Below are 12,875 nucleotides of genomic sequence, written 5' to 3'. Positions count from 1 at the left end.
TGAGCAGTCTTGATTTCTACCCCATTGATCAGCCATATAGTCATAAGAGTGCCAAATAGGGAAAAGTTTTAAAATTTACAGAAATCTCTGATATTGCCACAAGAACCCAATGCAGAAGCCCCCAATACAGAAAACACAAATGCTACTCAGGTTAGCCAGCCCACAGCATTATGGAAAAGTCATCCATCTCTTCCCCCGACTCCTCAAAAGATGCTAAGCCAAGGGCAGAACCTTGCACCCTGTTCATGAATTGCCCCTGTGTTCAGAGTGCCTGACCCTCTGTGCCTTGGTGTTGCAGGCCTGGCATTGGTACCAAGCAAGCTCTGTGACCGTTATGCCTGGGATGCTGGTGTGATGCTTCAGGCCTGGCCCACTGTGGACTCACAGTTCCTTCAGAAACCAGATATGGTGCAGATGGCTGTACTGGTGAGTGCCACCCATAAGGCCTGACTGTGATCTACAGACTATCGCTCTCCTACCAGTGACCCATCAACCCAGCCCCCAGCAGCCCTTCCTTCTGACCAAGCCCACACCACAGAGGTCTGTGTTTCCTTCCTTGTGCCTTTAGTATATCCCAGAGGCATGTAAATGTCAACTCTCAGAGCCCAGAAGGACTAGAAAGGGAAACACCAGCCCAATCTGCTTTAATGACTCCAGGGTCTTCCAGCTGCATTTAGGAGCACCTGGGTAGGTTTAGGGGGACACAGTGGGGAGACACATAGAAGGTAACAGGATCTCTCTGTTGTGCTGGAGAAATGACTTGATGGTGAGAAGCACTGGACGTTCTTCCAGAGGATGTGAGTGTGGTGCCCAGCACCCACGTGGTGGCTCACAGCCATGTGTGACTACAGTTCCATGGGCTCTGATGTCCTCCTCTAGCTCCACTGGCACCAAGCAAGCATGTGGTGTACAAATATATGTGCAGGCAGACTACCCACTCACAGTCAAGCATGTTTCATTAAAGTTACATAAACCTCTTTTTTTTTTGGTAATCTTTACCATTTTCAATATATAAGAGTAATAATGGAGGAGAAATTCAAGGGTTTGTTTGTTTGTTTTTGGTTTGGTTTGGTATTTTTTTGAGACCAGGTTTCTCTATGCCCTGGCTGTCCCAGAAACTTGCTCTGTAGACCCAGCTGTCCTCAAACTCATGGAAATTCTCCTGCCTCTGCCTCCTGAGTGCTGGGATTAAAGGCATGCACTACCATGCCTAGCCCAAAGTTCAAATTTTTGTTTTATTTTGTTTTTAGGTTCTGGGGTTGAACCCTAGAGCCCAGTGCGTTCTAGGCCAGTGGTGTTCTGCTGAGCCGCACTCCCAGTCCTTTTCTTATATTTTACTCTAAGACCAGGTCTCAGTAAATTGCCCAAACTGACCTTGAGCTTGATTTGTAACCTACACTCGCCCTGAACTATTCTCTTGCCTCAGCCTACAAGCTATCTGGAATTACAGACCTGTGCCACCAGGCCCAGCAAGAATTGGGGTTATTTTGTTTTGCCACAAGAACCCAATGCAGAAGCCCACAATACAGAAAACACAAATGCTACTCAGATTAGCCAGCCCACAGCATCATGGAAAAGTCATCCATGTCTTCCCCCTACTCCTCAAAAGACGCTAAGCCAAGGGCAGAACCTTGCACCCTGTTCAAGAATTGCTTCTGTGTTCAGTGTGGCCTGACCCTCTGTGCCTTAGTGTTGCAGGCCTGGCATTGGTACCAAGCAAGCTCTGTGACCGTTATATAAACAGTTTTATATAAAACTGTTTATATAAAAACTAGGTCCCTGTATGTTCCCTGTATGCAGTTTCCATTTGTGTAATATGAGACAAAATGTGATGGCCTGTCAATGACTTCTGTGGCAGAAGATGGAGAGGCCAGGAGAGGTTTTTCATCTGATCCTCTGGAGGACAGATGGACAAGCAATAGGTCATTTTCATCGCCGTGTGATTTTCCTTGTCTTACCCTACAGGAGGCTACACCATTCTTAGTTAAGGAAACAAGCTCAAAGAAGCGACTTACCTTACCTGGGTCCAGTCCTGACTCTAGGCCAGGCATAGTGCTAGGTTCTAGGGATACAAATCAAACAAAAGCCAGGCACAGTGGCTTACTCTGTAATCTTACCACTTGAGAATCAGAAATAGGTGGACCACTGTTTAAGTCTGATGCTATATGATAAGACTTTGTCTCAGCAAAAACAAAATTCCAGTGGGACAACAGGGTTCCTATCTTCATGGAGCTTAGAGTCCAGAGAGACAGAAGAGCACAAAAGAAGGAAAAGAATAAACAAAATGAACATGTGCTGTGGAAGGTGCCAGCATTGCATTCCATCTGGAGGCAGAAAAACAGTAACTCTCCCCAAGGCTGGCCAGCAAGCCTGGCCTGTTGTACCTGTGAACCACAGGAAGCCCACGCTCAGAAAGAATGCTTAACCTGAGTCTGAGCACCCTCACAGCCTGCCTCCGTGTGGACTCTCCTCACTCTTTCTGTTCTTTTTCTCCTCAGATCAACAACAAGGCCTGTGGCAAGATCCCTGTGCCCCAGCATGTTGCCCAGGACCAGGACAAAGTCCATGAATTTGTTCTCCAGAGTGAGCTAGGCATCAAGATGCTGCAGGGGAGAAGCATCAGGAAGGCCTTCCTCTCCCCCAGGACTGCCCTCATCAATTTCTTGGTGCAGGAGTGACCACGGCTTCCAGGATCCTCCTTCTCCACCCAGATCAAGGGAAGGAATGTTGACTCAGGCAAAAAGTCAAATGTCAGGGGAATTGGCCTTTGTGCCAGGACCAACTTGAGTCAGCAGGAGGCCTGTGTGCTGAAGTCTGGCCCTAGATGAGAATGTATGTGGGCAAAGAGGAACAAGGGGAGAAGATTGATTCAGTTGTCCCATATCCCTCCACTCAAACTCGGGTATGAAGCCACCAGAGATGCTGCCAGGTTGGAGCAAGAAGTAGAAAGGAAGCAGGCAAGGCTGACAAGCAGCCGGTAGCTTTGCACATACCCACGGTACTGTCTCGCGAACGTCTCAGGAGTCATGTAGACTAAGGAGCCACTTAGGCTTAGGACCTGCACAATAGTCAGGTGTGCAGATGGTGCTAGTTGGGCTTTTGGCTCATAGGGCAGATAAAACTGTTCAACTGTGGAACTGAACATGAACACCAGTATCTCTACACATTGTTCTGCATATGTCTCCAGAACCTTTCAACTAGGTCACACAGGTCTCTTCCACTCCAGCTGAGTTTAATGTATGGTCTAGGAAAGGGCTCCACTTCTTAGCCTGAACAGAAGAACTGCATGATAGCCCTGTTTCAACACATAGAGTGTGCTCTGTGGTGAGTGGAACCTTGTTCTGAGTTGCTGATCCTCACCAGAGCCCCATCATAGCCCAGTGAGGACCTTGAACCCCAAATGGCTCACATAGACCCCTAGATAGTGACACCACTGTCACTGATTTGGCCCCAAGTGTCACTAGCAAAAGCAAGTTCATCAGAGATGAACAGAACTGTTGCTTCCTGGGTGTCACCTCCTGTGTGGGAGACAGCTAAATCATAGCAGATGAGGACCCAGACTACCAGTCAAGTAGGCAAGCTGGCTTTATGTAGGTCATCAGTAAAATGCTATTACAGACATGGCCTGAGCAAGGGCTTAATACTAAGCTGTGGAAGAACTAAGATGAAACTAGCCATCTCGGGGTGCTGAGGCTCTGTATCTGTAATCTGAAGTCACCCAGAAGTGGCTGGCATGTCATCGGCCTTCAGATGCCTTTAAATGTCATAAACATCACTGTAAATGTAACTTTTATTCTCCTGAAATGATTGTCCTCTCAGAGGCTCACTGCCTCAGTCTGCTAACCTAGGTCTAGTCTGGAAGCTTCTGGCCTCCGTACAATCTAATTTAGGCCTAGAATGTTTTCAACCTCTGAGGCCCTTTCTTGTTCTTTCTGAGCGCTGGCTGGCTGATTCAACCCAGCTGTTGTGGCTCACACTCCTCCCCAAGCTGACTGACTCAATCTGGTTCCTCTCTCTGCCTCTCCTGAATCGCCCTGCTTGACCTCAAACTAACTCTAGGATCTGTTCTAATCTTCTGGCTCCTTCTCATTCTCTGTTTTTGTTTTTTTGCTTTGTTTTGCTTTGTTTTTCCTGTCTTCACCTGTATCTAGCTTGTGTTTCCAATGTCTTTTACCCTCACAGGCCCTGGCTCTGTGCTACCTCCCTAGAATACCTGTGGTCCATCAACTTCAGCTCACACTCCATTCAGACAGTGCTCACTTAGGCCCACAAGCAAGAGAGAGGCTTATGCACAGAGTCTTAAGCTTAATATTGTGCCTGGTCTCAATACCTAGAAATTCCAACTAAATTGTCTCTATCATAAAGGATTTTAAATTTTTTTATAAGTGAGGACCTAGCATGGCAAGGTCCTAAGTTCCATCTCCAACACAAAACAGCAAGTCAACCCTACCAAAGAAACCAATTACACACTTGTAATCCCATATGTGAGAAGCTGAGGAATTGAGAGTTTAAAGCCATCCTTGGTTACATGAGACTGTCTCAAAGAAAAACTACCAGTGATTCTAATTTGAAAACCATTGAATTAATGAATTATGGACCATTATACCTACCCAGTCCTTTCTCCTTCATTTTCATCTTACTTGGGATGAGTTTAGCCCAGTACCGTGAGGAAGTAGAGTTGGAAGAGATTAGGACCAGAAGGGAAAGTGGGGCCACAACTCTGGAGAGGTGTTTTAAGAGGATCTTCAAGACAACAGGAATAACAGTCCCATGACACAGGAAGCACATGACGGTTAAAAGTGAAGGGTTTTTGGTTTTGTCTATGTTTGTTTGTTTGCTTTTCTGTTTTGTGTTTTCCTGGAATAAGCTTAATTTCTTGGTGAGCTAAGGGTAGATGTCCATTAGTTGGGTGTATCTGTCCTAAACAGTAGACCAGTAAAGTCTCTAGGCTGCTGGGATGGCACACTAGGCACTGAAGAACATTTTCTTCAAGAGGATGAAACTTGGAAAAACAAGCTCATCGGTACTTCCTAGGAAGCAGTAGACATGGCAGAACATTTGGACAGAAAATTGCTCCCTGTGGAGTGCATGGGGTGGGGTGTGATCTGAGTCAGAAACTCATTGCCCTGGTTAGTTTCCAACAAAACCCTAGAGGGTAGGGATTATTCTCGTGAATATGAAGAAACTCAGACTCAGTAATTTGCCTGGTTTTCAAAGTTAATTCGAGGAAGAGGCAGGGTGTAAACTCTTATCTGGCATCTCTTAATGCTGCCCTGCTATGTCACCAGGCCTTCACCTAAATGCCCATCTTGATTTAATGTGTGACAACATGATGAGATGCCAGCCTTTCCAGCAATCTGGAAACTGCTGGACTCCCTTATGGGGAACTAGTCAGTCTGGGAAACACAGCAGTAGTCTTGCTCTGCTGGACAGATGGTTGGTAAGAGCCCCTGCTTGAGCCTGGGCTTGGTTCTACAGGGCCTGGAGAAAGGTTGTTGCTAGCTCCTGGGAGATTCAAGCTCCAAGAGGAAGAAGGTTATGTGTATTGGAAAGTAGACGAAGAATTTGTGAACAAGAAAAAAATGTACCCTGTGTGGATCCTGCCAGGGTGGGCATCTGCCAAAGAAGGTGAAACTGACTCCAAGAACAAAACACCAAACAAGGCGGTAAACTTCCCAGGCATTCCTCCTCCCAGCTAGTTAGAGTACACTCTTTCAGAGAACAGGTCATTACAAATATGAGCATCTAGTCAGTGGAAGAAAAGACATCAACTAAAGACATTTTTTACAGTTGTGACATGGAAATTTTCTCATAACTAGAAGCAAGATACCCTAGACAATATGATCCTAACCTTTGAGTCATCCTTGCTCTGTAGCCCAAGTTGTCCTGGAACTGACAGATCTTCCTGCTTCCTGCTCCTGAGTACTGGGATTTCAGATAAGCATCACCATAATTTTAAACTTTTGTTTATGTGTATGTGTGTGTGCCAATTTGTCTGTATGTACACCAGAAGCCAGAAGAGTATGTTGGATCCCTTGGAACTAGAGTTACAGGTGGTTGTGAGCCTTCCTATGTGGGTGTGGGGAACTGAACCTGGGTCCTCTGTAAGAGCAGCAAGTTCTTTTTAACTACCGAGCTATCTCTCCATCCCTACAAATCACTTGATGAGGATCTTTCTGTTTACAATTTAGCATTTTCTTCATCCTTTTTTGGGGCAGGGAAGAGCATCTAGTATTTCAATAATAGAGAAGATGTAAATATATGTAGTCAGCTCAACATGGTAGTGCATACCTACAGTCGTAGCATTGGGAAACTTAGGCAGAAAGATGTTTGAAGTCTCCTGGGATACTAAATGAATGAGGAAAACAATATGGTGTATATTACTTTATCTTCTGTGCCAGGGTGTCCAGCTCTCTGGGAATATGGGTACAATTAAGGAATATTTCTTCCTTTGTGTGAAACTGAATCCAGAGAGGCACAGCAACACTTGAATTCAGCATTGGTCTAGGTATTAGGTCTGAATAGAAAGGAGGACTTCTTCTAGGCTACCCTTGTGATTTCAAAGAAGGTGCTCATGTGTCTGTAGTGAGCAAGGCCCTCCTGTCCATCTAGCCATCAAGATTGTAGGTGAGATCAGACAGAAAACTCAGACCTGTTCCCGTAGTTGTGACTAGCTTGAGACCACAACAGTGTGGTGAGCTCTCTTGAAGTCCCTGCTCCACAAACATCCCACTTATGGGACCTTTTGCAGAATCCTTGTGCTGCTTTAGGAGAGAGGAAGGACTGCAGAGTGGGAATCAGTCACACCCTACCCTACATAGCTCACGGGAAGGTGGAGGGAGCCCAGGGAGAAGAACAAGCAGAGCAACAGATACTTGCTTCGTGGGAGGCCCATGGCTCATATCCAGGCTGATGAGTTCGGAAAATGGAATCTGAGATGACCAGCAGTGAACAAGTGGCGATTCCTCCTGGAGTGTAGAGGGTGGGGATGACTCTGTAAGACAGCAGAGGCCAGGCCAGGGCTGAGACGAAGGCCTCAGATCCAAGGCTGACTTCCCAGAGTTGACCCCTCACCCTGGCCTACATCCTTGGAGAAGAAAAATAGGTTCAAGAGTAATAAAGCCCTAAGGGAGGAGGCCAGGCCTGCTGGAGCTCAGCACCTCTGACCTACCTCCCTGACCCACACGCCCGGAACCTAAATCCCAGTTTTGCTTCACTTCTGGAAGAGTGCAGCTAAGCCAGTAGGCACTTAGTGTCTAGCCACTGTGGACTGTTTGTGAACCCTGCTGACAGTAGCAGCAAGGTTAAGAGCCTTGCTCAAGACCATACAGAGAAGGCAGAGCCATAGTTCCAACTGCCTTATAGAGCCAGCCTGTACCCTCTGGTTTCCCAAGGCGGACCTGATATCTAGGTTCTCATGTTCCCAAGCTACCTTAGGAACTGTGAGTGGACACTTCTGAACCTGTGACTGAGAAAGTTGGTTACTGTTAATAACCTAGCTTGGTACACGTGAACATGAGACTCACCAATCTGAGGAGTCATTACTCCTAACAGAAAGTGAGTTTCCCCTGAGAACTGTCACCAGGACTCAGGCATCAGAAAGTAACCCTCACGTGTCTGCACATACTGAGAAAAGTTTGTAGAAGGGGAAACTGAAGAGTTGGATGGGGCCTGCTAACAATGTTTCTAGAAGTTTCCCTAGGACATCCTTTCCATAGACATTGAAGAGCCTATCCAGGATTCCTTAGGCATGGCCTGCCCTGGAATTAGGAGATTGAATCCTAAGAGAGGAATCTCCTTTCATGGACATATTGAGACATGGGGGTTGGGATGAGAAGTGTTGGTGGCACTGCACTGGGAAAAGGAGGCAGGATACACCATCAAGGTTATTCCTCAAGAGTAAGGACGGGCTGGAAAAATGACTCAGCAGTTAAAGAGCACTGACTGCTCTTCCAAAAGTCCTGAGTTCAAATCCCAGCAACCTTATGGTGGCTCACAACCATCCTTAATGAGATCTGATGCCCTCCCCTGGGGTGTCTGAAGACAGCTACAGTGTACTTCCATATAATAAATAAATAAATCTTAAAAAAAAAAAAAGAGTAAGGAAAAGTCCTTTCCTCTAGTAAAGACCAGAGGGATTTTGTCAAGGGGCATCAGGCAGAACTCCCCACCATATTAAAGGTTACAAACAGGCTGAGCTGAACACTGGGAGCATAAATGTCACCCAGTGTTCCCATCCTTAGTAATCAACTTAGATGTCGTTAAATATTGTTTCCAGGAAATAGTTTTCTGTTAGTCTTTAAGTACAAACATCTAGACATCGGCTCTTGGCATCTAGGCAGTGGTATTGCATTAGTTCTTGTGTTCCTTAGCTGCACTAATCTAATAGTCTGCTCGTGCCTCCATTGTCAGTCAGTCATCCTCAGACTTAAAGCGTTGATATCTGGGCTGGAGAGATGGCTCAGTGGTTAAGAGCACCAACTGTTCTTCCAAAGGTCCTGAGTTCAATTCCCAGCAACCACATAGTGGCTCACAACCACTGTAATGAGATCCAGTGCCCTCTTCTGGTGTGTCTGATGACAGAGACAGTATAGTCACATACATGAAACAAACAAATCTTTAAAAAAAAAAATGTTGGCGTCTGTGGGCTAGAGCTGGTTCAGGGTTAAAAGAGTTTGCTGCTCTTGCAGTGAACCTGTGTTTGATTCCTGTCACTCAAGTGACACAACTACCTGTGACTTCAGCTCCGGGCATCCAGTTTATGGCCTCTGAGGACACCTGTATTCACCTCTCTCTCTCTCTCTCTCTCTCTCTCTCTCTCTCTCTCTCTCTCTCTCACACACACACACACACACACACACACACACACACACTAAAGAGAGAGAGAGAAACAAACAAAACATTGGTATCAATGCTTAACTCTGGTGTCTCACACAGTAAGTATCATGTCTTTGGAAAAGAGAATGGGATGAGGGGCTCTGCTCCATGAATCCCACCATGCTGGAGGGTGTGGGGTCCTAGCAGCCACCATCTGCAAACCCTGGATTTTGAGGTTGCCGAAGATATGAGTGGCCTACCAAGAAGTGGGAAGGTGGAAAGCTAGAAGGAGATTGAGAACTAGATCTCAAATTGCACATGGTCCTTCTGCCTATTTCCTCTTGGCAAGAGCTGAGTCATAAGAGGTCAGCCAGTTTGCATGGAGCTAGGCAGCTGCTCCCAGAAACACTGGAGGGAGCCTGAATCCCTGCACTAGAGAGGATGTCCACAGCCCTGCAGGAGAGGAGGACCCCTCCTGCCACATGACCATTCTTAATTTTCTGCTTGTTTATCAAAGTCTTTCGTTATCTTGTAAGTATCTAAAGGCTCTGCTGACACTGCTTAACAAACACCTCCTGAGTGACAGCCATGTACCTCCTAAATCTGTGAGAGTGGCTGATTGGTCCGGAAATAGCTGTACAGAGTCCTTTGCTGTCTGCCAAACTGGGCTGCCGGCCCTCTGCTCTGACTTAGATCCCATTCTCTATCCCACAGTGATGTGTGCTATAGACGGTCTTTGTACTGATCTTGGCACCAAGGGTTAACTCTTTGATCCCCAATCCTCCCTGTCCTCCATGAGACCCACATATTGGTTTGTATAGATAATAATTTAGAGTGCAAGGACTTTTGAAAGGTATGAAGATGCCTTGCAGGAAAACTGGGGACTCTTTCAGATTTCTATTTCTGAAGGAACATGACTATTCATGCAGGGTAGAAATGGGTCACTTTTTTGATGCCTCTATGTGTTCTAGTTCTCATTGCATGCCAACACATATGTGTCAGACCATACTCATACACATACAGCACCATCTATACACTGTATATACCAAACCACATATGAACATACCATGTACATCTAATTACACATTCATGCCTCACATATAAACACACAGCCCTTCACACAACACATGCACACACATACACACACACACATATCATATATCCATATACCACTCTACTTATATAGCACACACCATAGACACACATCATTTATATGACACACAGCAACAGACCTGCTTTAGAAGAAGGTGTATGGTGATTTGGTTTTGTTGTTCCAAGAAATGTGTCTCATACAATATGCCTGGTGCAGGGGGACAGCTAACTTGAGAAGTAATAAGGTCACAGCTGTGAGGTAAGGGCCCAGTCTAGGGCCTGAGGGATGACTGAGCAGCTTGCTCTCCCTCTCCACATATTCAGACAGAACAGTCCTCCCGCAGTTGTATACAGGAAGTCCCATCATTTGACAGTGGCTGGACCTGACTCTCACCATCATGGCAGATTAGGTCTGGCTACCGGCTCAGGCCCTGAGTGAGGCCCTGAGGTGAATTGTGACTCATTATATTACTAAAAGTCACAACCTTAGGTACAGAATGAAAATGCTAATGCATGAAGTTGTTTGTACAATGACATACACAGATACAGCATCCAAGGAGAAGCCCACACTATGAATGTATCTCTATTACATGAGAACCCTAGCTCTGCTCAGTAAGACTATCTGAGCTACTAAACTGCTCCAGCCAGTTCCTCCCTGGAAATGTCTCTGCTTCTGTTATAGTTGACTCACTGCATAATCCTTTATCTTGTTACACAAGAACCAGGAACCCCAAGAAATGTACAATTGAGCTCCCACCTGCCTTGGTTCTTCCTTATCTGTAGCACACTCCAGGTTTAAATGTCACCCCACAGAGTTTTTCCTCAACTGTTCACACCTCAGTCATGCCCTGTCCCTTCTGCCTGCTGTCCCTGAGAAGGGTGTCCTTTCTTCCTTGTTGCAGCCAGAGAGTGACACTTGTTCTCTCAGTGGTTTGATCTGCTCCTGCTTCTGTTATCTGGAGCAGCTGTTATCTGGAGCAGCAGTGATACCTTGCTGTGGTGGTGCTGGATAAAAGCTTGAAAGTGAAATGCTGTCCTGTTCCCAGTTCTGCCTTCGGGGGCTCTGAATACTCTCACTGAGGCTGGTGGGAACAGACCTAAAGCACTGCAGGAATCAGCTGACTCCTGTGCTGGGAGTTTGTATTCTTTGGTTTTTTGTTTGTTTGTTTGTTTTGTTTGTTTTTGTTTTGTTTGTTTTTTGTTTTTTTTAAGGCTGCCTTGGAAAAGTCCCACAAATTTTGCTATTTAAACAGTAAACAACCATCCTTTGTTACTGCTAGAGGCTGTGAGTCCAGGCAAGGGCGTGGTGAGCACCGGCAGGCAGTGTTTTCCAGCTAGTTGTTGTCCTCCTTTGCTTAAAGCATCACCCCTCCAGTTCCTGAGCATCATTTCATACACAAGTGAGAGAGGATGGCTTTGCTCTGAGGTAAGCTAGACCTCCACCCGCACTGCACAGCAGCGTGACTCTTTGACATTTACGGAGCTGGCAGGACAGCATGTGGCCAGCCACCAAAACAGAAAAAGCAGACCATCCGGGAGCCAGCCAAGCAGACCACCAGCTGTCCTCTGCTTCGTCATGGTGGTATTCCATGTCTGCCTCACCGTATTGCCTGTTCTCATCATGTGCATACCTGACACCAGGACACATCCAGGAAACTTGATAAAACAGAAAGAGGAAGTAAAACCTCACTCTAGGTGACCCAGACCCACTCCTAGAATTCCCTGTCTTTTTCATCCTTGAATTCAAACAATTCTTCCTTGCCAGGTGAGCTATCCAAAATCCTTGGGGAGGTGGCCTTCTCTTGAAAAGTGTGCACTTTTTTTTTTGAGTGGGTATGTTTGTCCTGTAATGAAACTCCTCCATTTGTCTTAATTCTGAATCCTTTCTCAGCTGTGACAATTTCTTTCCCTCCCTCCTCTCCTCTCATCCCTCTTTCTTCTCTTTCCTCTCTCTCTCTCTAAGATGGGTCTTACTTTATCTCCTTCTGACCTCCATTTCTCATCCTGCTGTTTCTAAGTGCTGAGATTATGTAAGATCCACCATGTTTGGCTTACCTTTAGTAATTCTTTCTATTTTGAGATAGAGTCTCTCTGCGTAGCCTTGGTTATCCTGGAGCTCACTGTGTTAGGCCTTCCATAATTCTTTGTGTAAGGATTTTTGCCTGTGCTATGGAAGTCTAAAGAGAGCATCCCCTGAAACTGGATTTACAGATGGTTGTGAGTCACTACGAGGATGCTGGGAATTTAACCTGGGTCCTCTGTAAGAGCAACCAATGTTCTTAACCTGAGTCATGTCTCCAACTCTCTTTCATAGCATTTAACTGGAATATTCTCTAAGAAAAGTTAGGTCAGAAGCCAGGTGTAGTGGTTCATACCTTTTACCTGAGTTCTCAGGGGGAATCTCTGTGAATTCAAGGCTAGTTTGGTCACCATTTTTAGTTCTAGGCCAGCCTGTGAGCCTTGAACTGCTGTTTCAGGAATCCTAGGTCAAATCGCTGTGGGTAGCAGGCATCTTGTAGGTCTCTACAGGGGCCAGCATTAGCATGCCCTGGCTGGGAGCACCCAGGGAGCTGACTCAGCACAGCTCTGGTGATAGATCTATAATAATGTGTACGGAACTCTAAAGAATTAAAATGTTGCTGGGTTTGGTAGCACATGCCTTTAATCCCATCACTTGGGAGAAAGAGGCAAGCAGATCTGAGAGTTCAATGCCAGCCTTGTATACAAAATGAGTTCCAGGGCAGCCAAAGCTACACAGAGAAGCCCTGTCTGGGAAAACCAAAGAAAGAGAGGTGGGGGGAAGGAAGGAAAGGAAAGGAAAGAAAAGAAGGAGGGTAGATTTCTTCAGGAACTTATATGCTGTGTGCTGGTGATGAAAAAGCCTTAAGCTCTGTCTCCATGGAGCTACTGAAGGGAAGTCTGTCTCCTGGGAGACCATGACATCTTGTTTCATTGCTGGCATTTGT

General features: G+C 46.0%; 1 protein-coding gene across 3 annotated transcripts in view; it reads left to right on the top strand.

Annotated features, from left to right (window-relative positions):
- Lars2 (leucyl-tRNA synthetase 2, mitochondrial) overlaps positions 1 to 3,787 on the top strand; it is a 94,142-nt gene extending 90,355 nt beyond the window's left edge. For all 3 annotated transcript variants that reach the window (XM_052186873.1, XM_052186871.1, XM_052186872.1), the window contains 2 exons: positions 299 to 426; positions 2,499 to 3,787. In XM_052186873.1, the coding sequence (XP_052042833.1) occupies positions 299 to 426; positions 2,499 to 2,678 (308 nt within the window). In that variant the 3' untranslated portion in view covers positions 2,679 to 3,787. The remainder of the gene's footprint in view (positions 1 to 298; positions 427 to 2,498) is intronic.
- Positions 3,788 to 12,875: the final 9,088 nt, after the last annotated feature.

Source organism: Apodemus sylvaticus, chromosome 7, assembly GCF_947179515.1.
Source record: "Apodemus sylvaticus chromosome 7, mApoSyl1.1, whole genome shotgun sequence".
NCBI lineage: Eukaryota > Metazoa > Chordata > Mammalia > Rodentia > Muridae > Apodemus > Apodemus sylvaticus.
Note: the sequence above shows the minus strand (reverse complement) of the source record. Positions and strands in the feature narration are given on the sequence as shown.